Source organism: Sabethes cyaneus, chromosome 1 (assembly GCF_943734655.1).
Source record: "Sabethes cyaneus chromosome 1, idSabCyanKW18_F2, whole genome shotgun sequence".
Classification (NCBI taxonomy): Eukaryota; Metazoa; Arthropoda; class Insecta; order Diptera; family Culicidae; genus Sabethes; species Sabethes cyaneus.
The window spans coordinates 107,250,669-107,272,509 of NC_071353.1; the positions used below are offsets into that span (position 1 = coordinate 107,250,669).

At 38.8% G+C, this 21,841-nt stretch overlaps 2 protein-coding genes across 2 annotated transcripts; one reads left to right on the top strand and one right to left on the bottom strand.

Moving 5' to 3' along the window:
- Nucleotides 1-4,847: 4,847 nt before the first annotated feature.
- Nucleotides 4,848-5,485, top strand: LOC128732493 (ragulator complex protein LAMTOR3 homolog). Its single transcript, XM_053825756.1, has 2 exons — nt 4,848-5,042; nt 5,110-5,485. Exons 1-2 carry the CDS (start codon nt 4,999-5,001, stop codon nt 5,438-5,440), a joined length of 375 nt encoding a protein of 124 aa, XP_053681731.1. The 5' UTR covers nt 4,848-4,998; the 3' UTR covers nt 5,441-5,485.
- A 104-nt stretch (nt 5,486-5,589) lies between these two features.
- LOC128732494 (dystrobrevin alpha) lies at nt 5,590-20,744 on the bottom strand. The gene is made up of 4 exons (XM_053825757.1): nt 20,558-20,744; nt 6,674-7,428; nt 6,017-6,620; nt 5,590-5,954 (listed from the first exon to the last, which is right to left on the bottom strand). Exons 1-4 carry the CDS (start codon nt 20,742-20,744, stop codon nt 5,590-5,592), a joined length of 1,911 nt encoding a protein of 636 aa, XP_053681732.1.
- Between the last annotated feature and the right edge of the window lie 1,097 nt (nt 20,745-21,841).

The following is a 21,841-nucleotide window of genomic DNA, read 5'->3' on the forward strand; positions in this document are numbered from 1 at the left end:
CGTTTTATTTTCTTGTTCGCCAACTGTTTTAAAAAATATAGCATCTGTCTCATCCATTTTAGAAATTAAATCCTCGCTAAATGGATCGTTAGTCTCGTGCTTAATGTTATCTGTCATTGTATTGACATGACATATAGCTGGTGTAGCTGCGACTTCTGTTGGCATGTTAAAATTTACGGGCGACAGGGCTGTTGTGTCAGATTTCATTTCAACAGAATTTATAGAAGTGTGGTCATTTCTATTTAAATCTGTATCAGTATCCGAATCTGATTGATTTGAGGAGGGTGACAAAATACTATTTGCGAGTGCTTTACCGTGCAACTGAAGGCTATTCAAATTTCGAACAGTTCGCTTTACGTTTTTAGGATTTGGCAAATGTAACGAGACGGGCGATGGAAGACATATAGATGGATATGCTGTGGGTTTAAGGCGTTTACCTCCTAAAAATAAAAAAAATAAATAAGTTCAATCTAAAGCAATGTTGCAATTACCAGGTTGGTAGTCCAAGTTTGTGAAATGTCTGCTGCAAATTTTTGAGTATTTCGAAGGAGGCCTTTTTCTTTTTATGCGATGTATCCATGCTTTTAGCATTACTTTATCACGTGGAAACCCATGCAGCTTTATGCCGTTTCCTGCTCGTGCTGTGCACCGGGGTACAAAACACATGGTTCTGCTTCGGCACATTCTCCATGAAACGCTGTATCCATGCTCCGGTACATTAGTGTCGGATGGAGTGGCAAAACATTTTTGTTTTATGCGTTTCCTTTTCGGAGTGATTCCTCGGCTTGGGATAGAATTGGGTTTGAGGTAGCGAGAAGTTTCTATTGAATTCCAGACGTAATTAATTTTTATAACTAAAAAATAAATTGAAGATAGACTTACTTTGCTCAAAATCACTTGGTTTAAAATGTTTTTGACATATCCCAAGCCACGACACATCAGCTGGAAGATTTAGAACGTTGTTCCATTTAACTCGGATAAGACTGCCTATTGGAGGAATCCGAACAAGCGACTTGGTTTTCCGGCATCCTGTTATACAACATCCGCGCTTCAAGGTTACTATGTTGTTTTTCACTGGCAGAATCGACGGAACAGCCGTGTTTCTTAATCTTCTGCGTTTGACTGAAAATAAATGCATATGAAACATCGCACAATTTACAACACAAAACTTATTTTACCGATAATGAAATCTTCTGGCTTGAAATGGTTATCGCATATTTGCTTTCTAGATGGTCCATTTAAATTCAACAACTTGTTCCACCTACCGAAAACTTTACTTTCCTTGTGTGGTACTGCAAATAACTGACGATTCTTCCTCCAGCAATTGGCAACTATACAACCAGTTGCACGTTTTCGATTATGCTTCATCTAAACCAACGAAACCATAATACGAATATTTTTTCGTCGTAACAAAAATATAGCGAATATTGTCACTTACCTTGGCATAAACAAACAAGTTTCTTCCAATTTTTCACTATCAAAAGTACGGAAAAATGAAAAGGCTCCGTAAAAAACCGTATTTTATGCCAATAATTTTCAAACTGTATGGAGTTTGACAGCTTGTTTACTTTTCATCACTTTTTTTCAAGCAGCGCCTCCAAGCGGTGGTTGCTTGTCAAAACGGCCTATAGTTGGCATAGAGTGACTATATACAGAGTGGCGACAATGTCAAAATTGGAATGATAATTATCTGTCAGTGTCATTCCAATCGAGCAGACAACCTATCCAACGTGTATGCAGGAAAGAGAAAGAAAAACCTAGGATAAACCGCATTGCATACATTTGGGATGACTTGGCGCCACTCTGTATATAGTCACTCTAAGTTGGCAGTTTGCTTGAAGTATCGGAAAAAAGATGACTTTTTTAATTTTCTCAATGTAGTGAAACAATATACAAGTGAAATTATTATTGCAAAATGTAAGAAAATTGTGTACTTTATTTTTGGTATCCACCACAGAGGGTAAAGTGTGGGTACACTTTTCGACAATGTTTATGTGCTTTTAGGAACTTCGCTCACGTACGCTTGAAAGTTCTACAACAACAATCAAGGCTGGAAATATCAATTTGACGTGAATAAAGTTGCTATACTTTGTCAATGGTTTGTTTACAGTATATTCGAGAAAATGTCGACCAACATTTGATAGGGGCGGATAAGCCAACCACAGAGAACAGACATCCATTCAGGAACAAATTTTTCGGGAATTTTTGGATCAAATTTCAAATTAAAATCACCTAATATGCTAGCGTCACCACAACTATAGTTTCCCAACTAAATGATTCTTTTGATTTGCACACTGACAACCTTTGGCTCCTCTGGCGCTAGTATATATGGGCTATAACGTTATGCTAGCGCCAGAAGCTAGCTGTTTTGAGTTTAGTGTAGAATTTTATGCGCCTTCAGCGACATCATCACTATAGAGAACAGACATCCAAGCGAAAGGTCCCCACTTGGATAAAACTTATGTCAAATTAGTTGGGAAACTATAGTGATGATGTCGCTGAAGGCGCATAAAATTCTACACTAAACTCACAACAGCTAGCTTCTGGCGCTAGCATAACGTTATAGTCCATATATACTAGCGCCAGAGAAGCCAAAGGTTGTCAGTGTGCAAATCAAAAAAATCATTTAGTTGGGAAACTATAGTTGTGGTGACGCTAGCATATTAGGTGATTTTATCCAAAAATTCCCGAAAAATTTGTTCCTGAATGGATGTCTGTTCTCTGTGGTACGAGGTACTGGAGAAACAGATGATGAGCTTGATGAAAGTAAAAAACGGCTCGTAAACGAATTATCGAGAGAAACAGCGATGAGTACTCTTTGCAGCACCGCTAGTCGAATGCGAAGTCGTAACAGTACGAACGAAGATGCGGAGTATTCTAACCGATGGATTGTCGATTTCGCCAAAAAGGAATGTCCGGACTATGTCCCCGCTTAGAGATCTTTTCGCGGCGCGTAGGAATCTTCGTCGGTTTTACCGATTAGCACCAAATCCATTGTATCGCCAACTTTTGTAACAAAAATAACAGTACCTTCCGTTGCTATTGCCCATAGCTTTGGGTTGGTAAGGAAATGTTGTTGTTTTGCATGGTAACTAAAAATGTTTGTTTTGCGTTGCTACAAAACCTATTGATGAACTAACGAGTGAGCAAACTGAATGCTTGTAAAGGGACCGTGAGTGACTTTCTCACGTCCCTTCTGGTACCTGAAAAAATCGTTCGCGTGTTGTCAGTATAGTTTGTGCGTATAGTCCATATATACTAGCGCCAGAGGAGCCAAAGCACGCCAAAGGTTGTCAGCGTGCAAATCAAAAGAATCATTTAGTTGGGAAACTATAGTGGTGGTGTCACTAGCATACAGCCTGAATTCGTTAATTGGGCCACAACTGCACTCCAGCTGATTCGCTAATTGGGCCGACTGACAGTTGTTAGAAAATTCTAAACTCGAAAATTCCATACAATTTTGACATTCAAGTTGTCACATAGCCCAATTAGCGAACGCCCAATTAACGAACCGCCCAATTAACGAACCACCAATTAACGAAACTTTGCTGTATTAGGTGATTCTAATTTGAAATTTTATCCAACAATTCTCGAAAATTTTGTTCCTGAATGGATGTCTGTTCTCTGTGGTTGTAGTGACTACAGAGAACAGACATCCAAGCGAAAGGTCCCCACTTGGATAAAACTCATGTCAAATTAGTTGGGAAACTATAGTGATGATGTCGCTGAAGGCGCATAAAATTCTACACTAAACTCACAACAGCTAGCTTCTGGCGCTAGCATAACGTTATAGTCCATATATACTAGCGCCAGAGGAGCCAAAGGTTGTCAGTGTGCAAATCAAAAAATTATTAGTTGGGAAACTATAGTTGTGGTGACGCTAGCATATTACGTGATTTTAATTTGAAATTTTATCCAAAAATTCCCGAAAAATTTGTTCCTGAATGGATGTCTGTTCTCTGTGGTAGTGACGCTAGCATATTAGGTGATTTTAATTTGAAATTTTATCCAAAAATTCCCGAAAAATTTGTTCCTGAATGGATGTATGTTCTCTGTGCTATTGTTACGCATCTTGAATATTATACTCGGACACGGTGTGTATAAAGCTTTGCAATGCATTGTACACTGATTAAGTTGAAAGATATATCGCTCTATTGTGCAAAATTGATGTAAACAAAACAGAAGCAGATCATGTTGAAAACAATCAAGTCACACTGCTACAGCATTTTGCTCCGCAGCAAGTGCTGGCAATTTTTGTACACTGATGCAAAATCGTATGCTTTAGTTTCCGCGTATCTCTTACTGTGAGTATTTCTATTGCAGATTGCAAGAAACATCCTCACATCGCGGTTATCTTGACTGTTGAACCAAACCATCAAAAGATCACCGCAGAGCAGATTTCTGCAATTTAATACATGAAAATTTACTAAATCAATTGTTTTTCATCAAAACCATGCTACAAAACTGTTATTTTGTAGAACTGCAAACCATAAAACCTAAATTTTAATATTGCGTTTATCTCGCGGTTATCTCCTGAGCGCGTTATCACCGCCGCTGCATGCGGATTTTTCATAACCGCCGCAATAGTTTCACCTATTTTGTTCGCAAACGTCAAAGTTGCCACCGGGGTGGCTCACCCCTACAGTAAACTTTTGGAGGTGGCAGCAGCTTACGTTCGTCAACGCGAAATTGAAAAAGATTTCGTAGACTGCTCGCACTTACAGAAAAACTCATGCCGAACTGTCAACGTGTGCGTGATGAGAAAAGCAAAAATACTTCCCTTCTTTTTTTTTCTCACGCAAAACCCTGAACCATATCAGCAACGCCGTCATGTAGCGAATGGGAGTTTATTTTGTTTTGTTTTGTTTCTTCTTGCGAAACGTTATCTTTCTAATATCCTAAACTAAACGCAAAACATATTGTTAATTCTTAAACTCTTGATTTAGTTTAGTCAAACCAGTCAAACGATCTTAAGGTAAAAGTTTTAATCACGTAGTTATGACGGACGATGTGAAAAGATTTTTTTCTAACATGCTTCAAAGGTACACAGTAGAAAATGAATCCACTACCATGAAATGCACATCATTTTCTCAATTTTCCAAATCCTAGGGTCACCGGCCTCCGTTGTGTGATGGTAACCGACCGTGATGGTGTTCCACTTATTAATCTAGAGCGGGAAAAGTCAGCTAAGTTCGTCATGAAACCGGCCTTTCTATCCACATTTACGCTAGCCGCCGAGCAATCCAACAAGTTGGGGCTGGGAAAGAATCGAAATATTATATCTGTTTATGCGGATTATCAAGTGGTACAGATGAATAAACTACCACTGGTAGTTACGTTCATCGGTGCGGAAAATTGCAACATCGGTCACATTCTAGCGATGGACCAACAGATAGATGCAATGCTAGATGAACTTAAAACAGCAGTTACGGATTCCTAGGTGTTTCAAATAGGTCGTTATATGTAAGTACACATTGTGAAGTTTATGTAAAAAATCTTATATTTCTATATTCGAAAAAGTTTTAAAATATACTTTATTCTAAATGGAATTGGAAGAAATCTGATCCCGTTGAGTTCAGTTGTCAAAAATTAAATGCTCTCGATACGTTTGCGTTCTTCTTCTTCGATTATTCGATCCAACGCTTTCTCCAGTTGCTGTGTAGTACGTGCTAGTTCCGTATTGTCACTGTACGAGTCATCCACAATTTCACGTACTTTCAAAAGTAAATCCTTAAAGTTAGCCATTTGAGTATCAATTTTAAGATTGTCTATACATCGGCTCAGTTCATCCGCAGGGCTACCATCGCTGCGATTAGCCCGCTTGCTGTCGACCATCTGTTCAAGCATAGTATCGGAGGGCCGATTCAAATGAAACCAGGAACTAACGTCTCGAACGGATAAATCTTCCTGTAAATGCTCATTGATGTAAGATTTATTCAGCTCTGCACCGTGAACTAGAAAGAATAATGTTTTGTTTTATTTTAAACGAATCACTGAGACATAATAAATTATTTACTTGACTTGTTCAACGGTCCTCCTGTGCTCATGGATGTTCGACTATTACTACCTTTGCTAGCAGACCGATAGGGAGTGCTACAGCTTTGCGGAAAACTTCTGCCTATTTTAGAGCACACTTCTTTCATTGCTTTCAGCTGCTCCGCAATTAACTTTCCATGAGAATCAAAGTATTCCAGAAGGTCTTTATTTCCAGAGTTATTGGCTTTCAGATTGGCCAACTTAAGGCGATATTTTTCACTATCTTCTTCGAGAATTTCAACAATAGCAGACATTTTCTCTGCCAGACCACTGCTTTGAGTGCTAGTGAAAAGTTGACAATCGATGCTGCTGAAAATGCTCGTGTTTTTGTTGGCCGTTTTGCGTAACGATGCCGAGCTTGTGGAGTTAAGAGAACGCGATAGAGTTCCGCGTAAGGTACTACTAGCTGCTGGCGGGGTGGGTTCAATATCTTGTAATTCCACAGCATGGGTGTCAATCAGTTTAGCTTCCATGTTGTCAAAAGTGGAAGGTTGCTGCAAGCGAGCTTGCGATTCCGATGGACACTGATTAAAAATGTTGCATATTTTCAAAAGTAGCGTTGAAATCTTGTTGCTCGTAATGCCCTGTAATGATGACAATTAATCACAATCGAAGCTATAACGGATTTTATACTTACATTCGTACTGATCTCGTACATTTTATGGCCTACATTATGGCTTTTTGTGGAAAATGCTTGACTGAAGCAGTCGATGCAAAGTGACAGATTCCTGCACCTCTGGCATTTGAAACGCAATCCTTGTATGGTTACTCGGCAACCGGAGCATTGTACATTATGAATCACGAACTCGGAATCACGCAAGCGTTTTGATAATGCTAGAACGTTTGAATAATAAGAAAACTTCGATGAAAGTTTCCAAAGGCACGAAAATTGATATTCCGTTAGTCCGACCAGTCCGGGATAGTGTGCGAAGCACTCGCCGACAATGTCCTGCACCAGACTCTGCTTCAGGTGATCTGGTTCTCCCAGGAATGCCAGAAGCTTTGCTAAATTCATCAGCATTGCTTCGAATCGATGTCGCGACACGCACAGATTGTGATCGCTCGTCAGTTGAAAATGTTCCCAAACAATTTGTTCGAAATTCTGCGTATCGCAGAGTAAAAGAAATGTCTGCCTCAGCTCCAGCACAGAGATTGGGTTGCACCGCTTCGGATCGTAGACGGCCCAGAACAGACCTGCCAAAGTTGCGATCACCGTTTCACGATCAACCGGTTGAGATAGTTCGGCGAAGTAACCAAGCTGTTCGGCGGCAAAGTAGACATCATGCAGCACCGCGGTCAGTTGGGTAGGTTTCACTGATGGGGCACTGTCGATCTGGGTTAGGCAGTGACGATCGAGGATGGTGCATACCGTTTGAAATGGGATACAGTTGGCTGAAATGAATGACAAATTTATTTTATTTACTGGTCTTCGACTATGTCGCACAAACAGTTCTTAATATAGACTTGTTCTAAGTTTAAAGGTACTTCTGGTTACATTAAAATCAACAGTCAGACACAATATTAAATTCACGAGAACACACGTCAATTGGATTACTTCGGGCGAAGAGAGTACGATGTAACGGCAGTCAAAAGAAATCCGCTCGTCGGGTATGCCTAGGTGGTACGTTGAAGCGAACTTGCCCTAGCAGCTCCGGGCTATCAATATTCATACATTGATGACCCGCGACGTCGCGAAATATAAAATTGGAAATACGTTGGCTCGCGTTCTTTTTGCTTGCATTGGAAGCTGCACCTAATCTCAACATGGTGAATCCTAGCGAAAATCTCGCAACGGCTTCTGTCGCTGTAAAATTACCCGATTTCTGGAAAACGGATCCAGCCATATGGTTTGCGCAAGTCGAAGCGCAGTTCCACTTAGCAAAAATCGTGAGTGATGAGACCAAATTTTACCACATCGTAGCGAAAGTGGACCAATCCGTCATTTGTCACATCTCCGATTTGGTAACGAAGCCTCCGGAGCAGAATAAATACAAAGCAGTAAAGGACCGTTTAGTTTCTCGCTTTGCTGTCCTACCCGAAGCAGATCTTTTTCATGAAACAGAAATGTTTTGCGCTCGCCATCACGACCTGGCATTTGCTGGTATTATCGAAATTATGGTAACGACACACAGCAGTGCCGTGAACCGTGCTCTTGGAATTCAAAAAACTAACACCTTTCCCACCGTCGTCGGCGGAAGTGGCAAAGGTAACCGAAAGCCGCCATGTGATTATTTTTGATAAAACAAACAATACTCGCTTCTTGGTCGACACTGGATCAGGCGTTTCAATATAACCAGCTAACAAGGAACAATTTTACGGAAGGTGTACAAAGCCAGCAATTGCACGCTGCAAACGGCAGTCGCATTCGAACATATGGCACGAAATTACTTACTACCGATCTTGGCTTAAGACGTCACTTAATATGGAATTTTCTGATCGCCTAAGTGACAATGCCAATCATCGGGGCTGATTTTTTGGCTTACTTTGGGATTCTCGTTGACCTTAAGGTAAAACGGTACTGAATCCCAACATATCCGGAAACATGGCGCATCAATCCGGCCATGTTGGGATTCAGTACCGTTTCACCTTAAAAATAAAAAACTGATCGACGAAAAAACAGCCTTAAACTCTCATGGGTGTGTAACAACTGCTCCGGTGCATGGCATCACGCTCGCTAATATCGATCATCCATGTCGTGACTTGCTGCCACAATATCGGGCAACCACTCTTCCCTCGACTTTGCGCTGCGTATCTCAGGGTGACGGTAACGTTACCCACCACATTGTCACCCGTGGTCCACCGGTAGCATGCAAGGCACGACGAATGCACCCTGACAAAGTCAAGGCGGCTAAGGAGGAGTTCCGTTTCATGTGTGAGTTGGGAATCTGCAGCCCATCAAGCAGCAGCTGGGCGAGCCCATTACACTGCGTGCCGCAAAAAATGGACAGTGGCGTTTTGTCGGAGACAACCGGGGACTGAACCAGATTACTACATCCGACCGTTATCCGGTCCCTCACATTGACGACCTCTTAAATCTACTTTGCGGTAAGTTCGTGTTCACAACTCTCGGTTTAGAACGAGCATGCCACCAGGTTGCTGTGGAGGAAGCAGACATTCCAAAAATAGCGGTCATTACGCCCTTTGGTTTGTTCGAATTTACCCGTACGCAGTTTGGATTATGCAACGCAAGCCAAACATTCCAGCGTTACAAGAACCGCATTTTCGGTGATCTAGATTTTGTTGTCTTTATAGATGACATATGTGTCGCATCTAAATCCCTGCAACGGCACCAGTAGCACCTGCGCGTAGTGCTCGAACGTCTGCAGCACAACGGACTGGTGATTAACCTTGAAAAAAGTGATTTCGCCTAGAAAGAAGTGGAATTTTTGGGTTACTTGGTCAACAGTGACGGAGTGCGACCTCTTCCAGCTCGTGTCAAGCCCTGTTGGAGTGCACTAAGCCAACCACAATGAAAGATTTGCGACGATTCTTAGCCCTTGTTAACGGCTACAAGCGTTTTATACGTCACGCTTCTCACATCCAAGCTGAGCTCCAAAAGTTTATTAGTGGCAACAAAAAAACGATGTTCGGAAATTGAACTGGACGGATGCTGCTTCGTCAAGCTTCGAGCAAAGTACAAAATCGTTAGCGGAAGCAGCTCTTCTACACTACCTTGACGCATCGAAACCTCTAGCTTTGAACATAGATACCTCAAATATCGCAGCAGGAGTTGTACTGCAACAGCTGAAAAACGGTATATAGGAAGCTGTTGGATTTTATTCGGAAAAGTTTTCAAAATCGCAGCAAAAATACTCCACTTTTGGGCGAGAGTCGACCGCAATGAAAATGGCAGTGAAATATTTTCGGGTACTCATTGAGGGACGCACCTTTACCATATTCACGGATCATCGTCCACAAACTTATGCTCTGACAACAGAATCAAGCTCTCGGCTACCACATGAAGGCCGTTACCTTCGTTTCATATCACAGTTTACTACAGATATTCGGCACGTTAGTGGAAAAGATAATTACATTGCTGATGCATTTTCTCGCGTGAAAAGTATGGCCGTAGTTTCTGTGGACTATGAAGCAATCGGACGGGAACAAAGAACTGACCGTGAATTGAAACAGCTGATGGAATCACCATCCAATCCACCTCGTCAAGATTTGAAACCAAGCGAATGAGTGGTTTCGCGCAACAAATTTTTTGTGACATTTCTACCGATAACGTTCGACCATTCGTCCCACAGTCCCATCGCATAAGTGTTATGAAAACCCTTCACGGTATTTCACATCCTGGACCACGAGCTACTAGGAAACTGATTTCAGAGCGATTCGTCTGGCCATCGATGAACAGAGACATAAATAAGTTCGTCAAACATTGCCTAAACTATCAACGATCAAAAGTTCTCCGCCACACCATATCTCCGCTGGCTCAATTTGACCTTCCCAAGGTTCGATTTCAGCATGTACACATTGATTTGGTCGGACCCCTACCGCCGTCACAAGGACATCGTTATTTATTGACTCTGGTCGATCGTCTTACACGTTGGCCCGAAGCGGTGCCATTGGTGAATATGACAGCCACGTCAGTGGCTCAAGCACTTTGTTCAACGTGGATTGCCAGGTTTGGGGTTCCGGAAAGCATAACTGCTGACCAGGGAAGACAATTTGAGTCTGACCTGTTTAGAGAGTTGAGTCGCGTCCTGGAAATTCATCATATCTACACAACTCTACACTTACCGCCCACAGACCAACGGTCTGGTAGAACGTTTCCACCGAACGTTGAAAGCGTCGATTATGTGTGTGAAAATCGCAGCATTGGTACAGCGAGCTTCCCATTATCCTACTGGGTCTCAGGTCAACATACAGAGATGATCTGAAATGTTAGTCGGCAAACTTGGTGTTCGGACAATCATTGCATATTCCAGGGGAGTTCTTTCAGTCAACATTAGAAGATATTGGATAAACAAACAAACTATTCGTACGAATGCAGGATACGGGTACGAAAGCAGGATGCAAGAAGGGTGATAAGTCTGTGTTTTTTGTTGGAAAAATCTGGCCATCTGTACTGCGAGGAAAAATATCTGTGCAAAAATCTGTCCAATGCAAAACAATGAGAGTGAAAGAGACGGAGAGTCATTTTGCTATTTCCGTCTCTTTCGCTCTCATGTAAAAGCTCAAAAATCTATTTAATCTGTGGAATTGGCGAAAATGTATATTCTATGCATACAGATTCTGTACAGGCGATTTCATGCAAATATCTGTTAAACACAGAATAATCTGTGCATGTGGCAACCCTAACTGGAGAACTAATTAATTAAATGGAGCCAAATATGGCATGTGGGGGTTTTTAGAAACAGCAATTTTTTCTATGGTGAATTAGGACCTTTGCCTTCTTTAAGAAGGGGGGATCCCATACAAATGAAATACAAATTTCCTCATAAGTCGAGAACTTAGCAAGCAAATGGAAACAAATTTTACCATGTGAGGTTTTTGGAGGCATGAATTTATTTTATGATGGTTTGAGACCTCTTTCCTCTGTGGTAGGAGGATAAGGACTCTCATACAAATAAAACAGTCATTTTTGCGTAAGTGCCAGATTTTCTGCTATATAACAAGCGGTAAGCGGTGAAAGTAAACTAGTAAAACCTTCTCGGAGCAGAACACAGTGAATTGACGCCGCTAACTTACGTGCCTGTTGTCATTCATGTCAAAAGAGGACATTCGAGTGACATGTCATATTTGCGATGATGCGTGCCTTGGCTTTAATGTTATTTGAAATCAATGGTCCTTTTAAAGGCCACAAGCGAGTAAAAGTAAGATTATTGAACCATGTCAAGCGTCGCATAATCATATTTAATACAATAATCTGTGGGCTGGTCATTCATTACTATTTCAACCTTTATGATGTACACAAGTGATTTTTAAGAAGAAAACTCCATGTCTAAATGGTTGCAAGCTTTGTACTTATGGACCCCCCTCCACGTATTTTTAAAGCCACCATTGATTCAATGAAGAATTGAATCTGAATATTTCGCTTTTCTCTTTTAAACATTCACTTAACAATGGCACTCACAGATTCCTACATACATATGCCAGAAATGCAGTTTAAATTAATCTTTGATCTAATGATCTGATATAGTCCTAACGTCACCCTTTTGTACAACCCTTAGGGCTGCATACCTTGCAGTTTTTTAGCCTGTCCTAATTGCTTTGTGACATGAGATTTTTTTAAGTTATCGTACAACAGGTACAAATCCAGAGTTCCAGAAATTCAAGAAATAGTGTACATGGGCATAGTTAACCCTCCGTTACTCGCGCTATTGTATTTTGTACAACGCCTGTGAACCATTAACTCTATCTCGGTATAATTCGGAATTCCAGCAATAAAAAAGATTACTGTTTTCGGCAAAGTTAAATCGCAGACCAAGATCTTCCAAACGGTGGAAAAAGTTTTATAAGTTTTTCATCAAGTGGCATTAGTATGCGAGTGAATTCTGTTAAGTTTTCGCATGCCTATAAATCGAAGTTGGCGCGAGTAACGAAAGGTTAATGGATATTTCAAAAATTCTTCTGTTTTCTTAGAACGCTCCAATGGAAATTTTACAATTTTCTCGGACATCGCTTATTTCTAAAACTCATAACTCTTGAATTAAGTAGCCTAGCATAAAGTTTTTTGACAAAAAAGATTTCAAGACAAGCCCGAAAAACAATACACTGAAGTCGCTTTTCACGCAAGTGTAATTATGAAAAACTTTTTAAATATTTTTTGGTTTTCTTTTTATTTTATTTTTATTCATTGACTTGAGTAAAAGTTTTATGAAACTGACAGGTTTCCGTTAAATGATGGATAAATTACAAATTCACAATAAAAAAAAAATACGATAGTGTTTTTTGATCTTCTTGGGTCATGGCCGGAAAAGTCAATTTTCTTATATATTTACCGGCTTCAAACATTCATATCTTAACATTCATCCATCGTAGAGCAAGGTCTTTTGTAGTAAAATGACGGAAAAATTAACGATCAACCATGGGCTGTTGTCAATCGGCAGTTTTTCGGCCTTAATTTGGGAACAAAATATAACGTTATCGTGAAAAGGTTATAACAATATAAGAAATAATTGAATGAACAATGATTTCAGCATTCTTTGTTTTCAATAGCATGGATGATCACAAATTTAACACATAATTAGGGTACATCAAATGCAAGACTAAAGGTTCGGTCAGTCATTTACTGTTATCAACAATTAGTTTAGTATCTAGCATTTGCTCTTGCTACCAACTAGTTAAATCCTTGACCCTGAACAGAGTTGTAAACTGCAGTGTTGGCATATGCTGAACCCAAGTTGAATCGAAGTCATTCTTCTTTGATTCACGTTCAACTCAAACTTGCCTCATCGCAGCGTTTAAAGTTTTTTGCGGACCGCATACTCTGATCAAATGGTTCACACTTTGGTACGAAACATTGGTAACATCATGCGATGTACTTCGACGATGCACGCGATGTACCTGCGATGAATTGAGGCGACGTGTTCAGCATGGATTGCTGATTTTGTGGGAGCACACAGCACAGCAAAGGTGAAAGAATCTGTGTCGATAATGTTCTTTTGGCTGTTATGCTATTAGCAAATCTGATGTCAATGCGCTTTAATGAATATTTAAATTACGATTAGTGATTAAAATGTAATTTTAATTATTTAACACAATACGGCCATTAAATGATACAAAAATATTTATTTTTGCGTTAAATTTTGTTTATTCATTTGTTTCTTTTTACCGCTTTGAAGCTTTTAAAAATTTTCCCGCTTGACTTTTGTTTAAAATTATGGTATTCGGTTTATTTAGCCAAAACTAAAACGTTTTTTATACATAATAAACAGAATTTAATGTTTAAATGCTCGTTGAACTTATCTATGATTTAATATATCAGAATATATTCTATAATATATTCTGGACTTGGCATAACCTTGAGGAACGCTTAACTGCAGGGTTGATCTGTATCTTTAATTCTTTACACAAATGAAAGATGCATACTAGTGATGCCAAAAGTATGAAGTATTTTCAAATCAATTCAATGTAGCATAACTTCCAAAGATTTGACTTATGAATCATGAGTTAAATTTTTCTATTGATTCAGGACTTTTGATTAGCGTTATTACAAGGATTTGGATTCCCCATCAAATGATTCTATTACAGAATTATAGCTCCAGTTGATATTTCTATCAAAGTTTGTTATAAATATGTTAGGAAAACTTGCGATACATAAAATGTTTTACAAAGATTCTATCTCTTTCTGTTATTTATAACACGTTTTGTTACATTTTAGTTATAAAGCAGGGCAGAATGCTGGTTTTTGATCTAGACATCTTGATATAAACTAGATCAAATAAAACCATAATTTGATATATTTGTGATATACCTAGAGCGGATTTTGTTACAATTTTTGTTATTTTAAACGAGCCTAAGTTTATAGTAAAATGCAAAGCAGATTTTGTTATAAAAAAAATATTATTTAGAACTCATCCTGTTATAAATTTTTTATTTTCATTTGATTGGGTTGGCGTGTTTTATTGTTCAATCATTGGACAATAAAACAACGATGGTCCTAAGCTTGTACAAGAACTGACATAGCATGAAAAAACCGCTTTACTTCTCATTTTTCATTGGACGTTTAATTTGAAAGTTATGAGCAACCGTATACACCACACCAATACTAACAATAATTTATAATGGTTTTAGCTAAGATAATTTATCTAATTTCAATTATTTTAATATCAAACGAGAGGTTTTGACACTACGAATATAATGGTATGGTATACCTCTATGTTTGCTTGTTTTGGAACTATGGAATTTTGATTACAAAAAATAACCTAATTTTGACTTCTAAGTACTCGACTACCAGCAGACATTTTACATTTGCTGATAGTTTTGCTGCATACAAACACCATTTTTCCATATGAAGAAACAAGAGAAAATTCCAGTTTGGGCCAAATTCTGGTACACCTGACATGCTGATTGCTTCGTTTCTGTGATTTTTATTGTTGTTCACAGTCTTCAATCCTGTACAGACTAGTATTACTATGTACTACCAACTTAAATTAACAATTGCCTTTCTAAACCTACTTTTACTGATATTCAAGTCAAATACATGAGATACTTCGTTAAAAACCCTACAAGCGTGCAGCGGGTTATTCTGACCATACAATGTTCGGTGCGTTGGAGTCCAAAGCAACGTATAATGGCGGTTTATGCTGATCTATTTTCCCAACAATTTAAATTATTAATATATTGAAAAATTATGACATTTTGCCCATAATAAGTTTATTGAAGAATATACGTTAGTTAAAAAACGATTTTTAACTTTATAACAATATGTCGTTGGAAAACCTACACGTGTTGTACAAAATACAACAGCGTGAGTAACCGAAGCTTAATAAAAATTGATTAAAATTATTCAAGAAAACTCTATTGATGAGAATCAAATAGAATGGCATTACAGGAAATTATGCATAGTTCAAAAACCTATAAACTTGGCCTTTACTAGGCAATGTATGTGTATAAGATAAGATTTCCTCTTACAACTTACTTTTATTTGCACTTAATCAGATTAATAACAACTTACTTATTCTTACTCAGCAATTTCATGAAAAAAGGGTCTAGCAAAATTCAAAAGTGTTCCTATTTAGTTCCAATTTTGTAAACTTATTCAATTTTCAAAAATTTTATGTAAACCAACGCCCTGCGCAACGTTAACCAATAGATGAATTATGTTCCGAAAACGTGTCGATTTCTATCTCAAATAGCAAGTAAGACCGTATAACAAAGGTTCCTTTCACCACTAGGTGGATTAAATCGGGTTTTATAACAACTAATTGCGGTATATGGTTTATTAATTAAGAAAAAATGGCATCTGCGAATATCCGAAACCCGAAGCAGCAAAACCCTTTAACCTTCCTAGTGCATTGGGGTCGTTTTCGACCCATCGGCATAATTACAAAGCTTGATACTCAGTAACGGTACGAGCTAGAGACTTGAAATTTTCTGACTTTTCCTAACTTTGGAAAATTAGCATTGTGGGGGAGTTTCAGCTTTCAGCGACATCTAGAAGAGCCACAGCAAAAAAAGTTACATATTATGCATTAAGGGTCTAAAACGACCCAAGTTTTGAAATTGCTCTCATTCATCCATTTTCAATCCGAATTTCGTTTTCTTTACCTCGTTTGAAAGATATGGCCAAAAACTAGCACCCAAGGTATGTTGGGGAATATTTGTTGACTGATGGCCACTTCTGCGTCGGTTCCGGAACACCCACTACCAGGTCCCGGGGAACATTTTTATATTTTGAGATAATTTGATGTGCCGCAACATCAAATCACATTGGCTTGATAAAATAAGACTAGTGGAAGTACAATGGGGACATTTTGGACCCGAATGGCCACTTCCCCATCGGTTACGGAACATCCGGTACCTGGTTTTTGAGTCCATTTTTGAATTTTAGGATGATTTCTATTGCGGCACGTCAAATTTCATCTCATTGATAACATAAGACTATTGAAAGTATAATAAACACATGTTGAAGGCAAATGGCCACATCAGCATCGGTCCTGGAACATCCGGTACCCGGTTTTTGGGGACATTTTTGTATTTTAGGATAACTCATAATGCGACATATCAAATCACATCGGCTTGATAAAATAAGACTGATGGAAGTAAAACAATGTCATTTAGAAGCCAAATGGCCACTTTACCATCGATACTGGGTCATCCGGTACCAGTTTCGGGGGACATTGTTGGCTTTTGATATAATTCACCATGCGGCGCCTCAAATCACATCGGGTTGATAAAATAACAACAATGGAAGTATAATGGGGCGTCAGTCGCATATAATCCGGTACCCGGTATTTGTAATGAACCGTAAAACGGGGTAACTCGGGGCAGATGAATTACCCTGTAATCCAAAAATGTCCCCAAAACCCGGATACCGGATAGTCCGGAACCGATGGTGAAATGGTAATTTTGGCTCCAAAATTTTTCCATTGTACTTCCATTAGTGTTATTTCATCAAGCCAATGTGATTTGATGTGGCGCATGATGAATTATCCTATCCAAAAATATTCTCATAAACCGTGCACCCGATGTTCCGGAACCGATGATGAAATGGCCATTTGTCTTCAAATGGTCCCCATAGCTCTTGTAACTGTTTTATTTGATCAAGGCGTTGTGATTTGATGTGCCGCAAGATGGATTATTTCATAATCCAAAAATATCCCGCGGAACCAGGTACCGGATGTTCCGGAACCGATGGTAAAATGGCCATTTGGCTTCTAAATGACCTTATTTTATTTTCATCAGTGTTATTTAATCAAGCCGATGTGATTTGATGTGTCGCAAGATGGGTTATCCTAAAATACAAAAATGGCCCCAAAACCCGGGTACCGGATGTTCCGGGACCAATGCTGATGTAGCCATTTGCCTTCAAAATGTCTTTATTATACTTTCAATAGTCTTACGTTATCAAGCTGATGTAATTTGACGTGTCGCAAGATAAATCATACTAAAATTTAAAATTGTCCTCAAAAACCGGGTACCGGATGTTCCAGAACCAATGAGGAAATGGCCGCTTGGGTCCAAAATGTCCCCATTGTACTTCCACTAGTCTTATTTTATCAAGCCAATGTGATTTGATGTGCCGCAAAATGAATTATCTCAAAATATAAAAATGTTCCCCGGGACCTGGTAGTGGGTGTTCCGGAACCGACGCAGAAGTGGCCATCAGTCAACAAATATTCCCCAACATACCTTGGGTGCTAGTTTTTGGCCATAGCTTTCAAACGAGGTAAAGAAAACGAAATTCGGATTGAAAATGGATGAATGAGAGCAATTTCAAAACTTGGGTCGTTTTCGACCCTTAATGCATAATATGTAACTTTTTCTAATGCATTAGGAAGGTTAAGCCGGAGCCCACACAATTGTGTAGGTGAGACATGACTACTTTTAAAAGTTTTTCGTTTCCTCTCTAAACGTCTTACTTTTACATATATGGCACCAATCGTTTGTGTAAACATCATAACTCGTAGAAAAAATAGAAAATAGCTGAAAATAAGTTTTCTTTTGTACTTAGAAAAATTATTGCCTAATCTTCGAAATCTTGTGAAAACAGCAAAAAGTTTTATCTATCGTATTTTCTTATTGGATCCGTATTTTCTTATTGAGTCTGTATTTTCTTATTGGATCCGTATTTTGAAATTGCTTAGATAAAAAATTATTGGTGATAAATATTTCTAACTGATGTAATTAAAAATTTACGAGAAATAACTTTTACAATTTACTTATGTACATTGTTTCACTTACCTACACAATTGTGTAGGTGTCTTAAAAAAACTTAGATTGACCTTCAATGAAAAAATATATTAGCAAATTTTTGATCCATTTTCCCGGAGATATTCCAGATCGCAGTGAGATTATTTTTTCACGTCATAAGTAACAGATGAAATAAAACGAAATCTGCTGCTGCCATTTCATTTTGGGTCAGTAAAAATGAACAAATTGTACTGTAGAGCACTCGTTCATACTCCACACTACGGAACTTCCGTATAAAGTACTACCGGAACCTAAAACTGGTCATTTATAAATGGAAAAATAATAAAGAAGTGTGGCTAATGACGTATTCAACTACGGAATTTTTTAAGACAAATTCTTGAGTCAACATTTGGATGTTTTTTGAGCTAATCTGGACATTCCGGTATATCTGTTGTATTAAGGTTAATAAAAACTTAACTTGCAAAATTTGCGTGTATTTCCATAGCTATGTAACGATCGTTCCACTGCTTCAGAAGCTGAAGTTTATGAGCCTTGAAGCGATGATCCCGCTCTAAACTAAACGGGATCAATCCCATTCAATTCTATGGACTTCTTTACACAAAATAATTTGGTTTTTATGTTTTGTTTTCTCAAAGCCTGGCTTGATTTAGTCCAAAAAGGGTAAAAGATGTTAAAAATAGGAGAAAATGAGCGAAACGGGGCACTCGCCGATGACAAACGGGAAAGCGGTGGGCAATACTCGATTCTCCGGAAAATTTTACATTAGATTACCTACATTTTATCAGCCTGTAGGTCATATCGCGTTTTTTCGGCTCGTTTTTGCCCATAGTGCAATGGTATAAGATTAGGCCGTGTGTATAGGTTGCTAAATTTGGCATATATTTATTGTAATGTGTAGAATACATTGGTTTTGTTATCTCGAGAGATAAAAAAAATTATGTTGGTCCAAAAGCCAAAAAGATTGTAACTAAAACTCTTCTAAGGATCAACCAGCATATGCTAATGCTAGCAACAAATGAACAAGCCGGCACTGGTTATTCCAAATTCGCCTGAAATTCGTTTCAGTTTCAATTTGTATTACCCAGGAATTTTGAATTATGTAGGACTATAGATTACCGAATTATAGATATACCGATACAATACTACTATGAAATATTACATTAAAATTTATTTATTAATGATTTTGAACACAATACGTAGTATACACCCAAATTAGGGTAATATATGTATGTGAATGTACGTTTTACCAACAATCAGTTACATTTGAGTGTTGAAAAGTAGTTTTCAACGTCACTCATAATTAGCGAACTTTCAATTTCAACTCGTTGAAGTTTTATGTTTGAAGTTTATTCCAAAAAAACTTCGAGAGTTAAAAAAAAGTTATCTTCTGTCGACCAACATACTTGAATAATATGCAATCATTAGATCATTTGAAAAGAAGATACGTACATGGTTGTTTCCCATTATTGAACAAAACTGAGTCGTTTCCATCCGTTAAAAATTGAGCGAACTATAGCTACAGTAGTCATACCTAATCTGTAGAAACAAATATTCCTAGTAAATCATTTCTCATGTGTACAGTAGGCAGGCAGGTTTTGCATTGCCTGCTATTTCGATTTTCTCAGTGCGCATACAATCCGACCGTCAAACATCGCCTAATTCATCGCAAACATATACTCAAGTACGAACCGAAGCACAGGATCCGCGCACAAAACTTACAAATGAGTTCGGGCACAGCCTGTTAGGTTTTGGCACAACCTCAGAATGATAGTTCAAGCAATGTTGTAAACTTGCTTGGATGCGTGTGCAGAGTCACACTTCCAACATTGAAACTAAGTGGTTACGTATCTCCAATAAATTACAGTTGTAACGCAACCAGTCAAAATCTGGTGGTTATCTACCACAGCCACCAAAACTACAGTACCCTACCAATATGATACGCCCCAGCTAATTAAAATAGCCGGGATAATAATTTCTTGAAGCCCAAACAATGCTGTACATTTTGAAAGCAAAGCAGAAAACGTACATATTCGAAATGAACTGAAGGTTTGACCTTGCCCACAAAAATAAGTAGCCGTTTCCCAAAATCGATATTCCGTGACAAGCTAATAACCCAACGTAACTTCTACGTAAAAATTCAAATCTGTCGAATTTACTTTTATGACGCAGCAATGTTAATTCCTGCAACGGTACTTACTGTGCAGCGCTTTTTGGAGAGCGAACAGCTTGCAAGCGCAACGATAGGTGCTGTACTTTGAAGTACAAAATTTCTCATTGATCTTGCTCACCACATAGGTCAAGTTTGGGTTATCCGGCTGTGAAGTGCCATTATAACGGTTTACATACACCAAATAACCACGTTCGTCTTCCCGTTGGTCATACATTTTCCATTCACCGACTATAAGTATTCACTATTTTCTCGCACTAATCATCGAAATGCACATTAATGAAACGTCCTTGCACTTGTTTTCCGCGGTGGGGTGGCGTCCTAAACTTACTTTTGAAACATACAAACGTAGCAAACGTCCGCCCAAGAACCTCGAGAATGAAATTATTGGGAAACAAAACAAGTGTCAGTTATGATTTTAGTTTTGAAAACCGGTTTCTGGAAGCAAGATTATAAAAACAAGGTCCGGTAAAATGGTTGAAACTGATAGCTTCGTTTGTCGCGCTCTGCACGTGGCTAAAAGAACTAAATTGGATTGATAATCGATATTTTATGACTCTTGAACGATGTTTGCGCTCCAGTGCCATAAGCGGCAGTCTTTAGAACTAAAGCCTAATATCCAGTAGAGAGCCTTAGAGAGTGGCCATCTTAAGCGGAGTACGCTGCTGACAGGGGGGATCTATCGGTAAGGAATTGTGAAACTCACATGCGAAGGGGCAGGCAGGTGACCATAATTTTCAATGCCGCCCTTGCTACTTTTTTTCTTACCGATTTGCTGCTCTTACCTGTATATGTAGCTTCCGAAAAGGTTATTAGTTTGTTTTATTGTGCTTTGCAGCTGTACCTGGATTAATCCTGATTATTTTCTCTAATGCCAATGTATATGACAAAACAAAACAGAAACATTGCAGTTGTTACTCTTTCTCTTTCTCACTCACAGCATTCGCATTGTCGCACTTTTTGTGCCAGTCGCACTTTTAGACTGCGGTGTCCAGTAAGGTGCAAAATGCGGGATATTTACGCTAAAAAGCAGATTATCGGGATCAAAACAATACAAACGACAATTGCGCTGCGTGTTTGGGTTTGAGTTTCTGTCAACTGCAGCAGACAAAAATAGGGTTGCGAGTCCCTTGGCTCGAAATCAATCACACGCCGTTTGGTCCATCATGACAGTACAAACGTCATGGACCAAACACCATCTGCGGTAACGCACACATGTATGGAATTTGACAGCAATAGATCCCCCCTGGCTGCTGAAAAGAAAACAGCTCAAGAAAAAATCATGCTATTTACCGAAGAAATTTTGACAACTTC

Coding starts and splice junctions, on each gene's coding strand:
- LOC128732493 (XM_053825756.1), top strand. CDS start 4,999: ATGACGGACGATGTGAAAAGATTTTTTTCTAACATGCTTCAAAG. Junction 5,043..5,109: donor TTTTCTAACATGCTTCAAAG/GTACACAGTAGA, acceptor TCCAAATCCTAG/GGTCACCGGCCTCCGTTGTG.
- LOC128732494 (XM_053825757.1), bottom strand. CDS start 20,744: ATGTATGACCAACGGGAAGACGAACGTGGTTATTTGGTGTATGTAAAC. Junction 7,429..20,557: donor TCTCCAAAAAGCGCTGCACA/GTAAGTACCGTT, acceptor CATTCATTTCAG/CCAACTGTATCCCATTTCAA. Junction 6,621..6,673: donor TGTACGAGATCAGTACGAAT/GTAAGTATAAAA, acceptor TCATCATTACAG/GGCATTACGAGCAACAAGAT.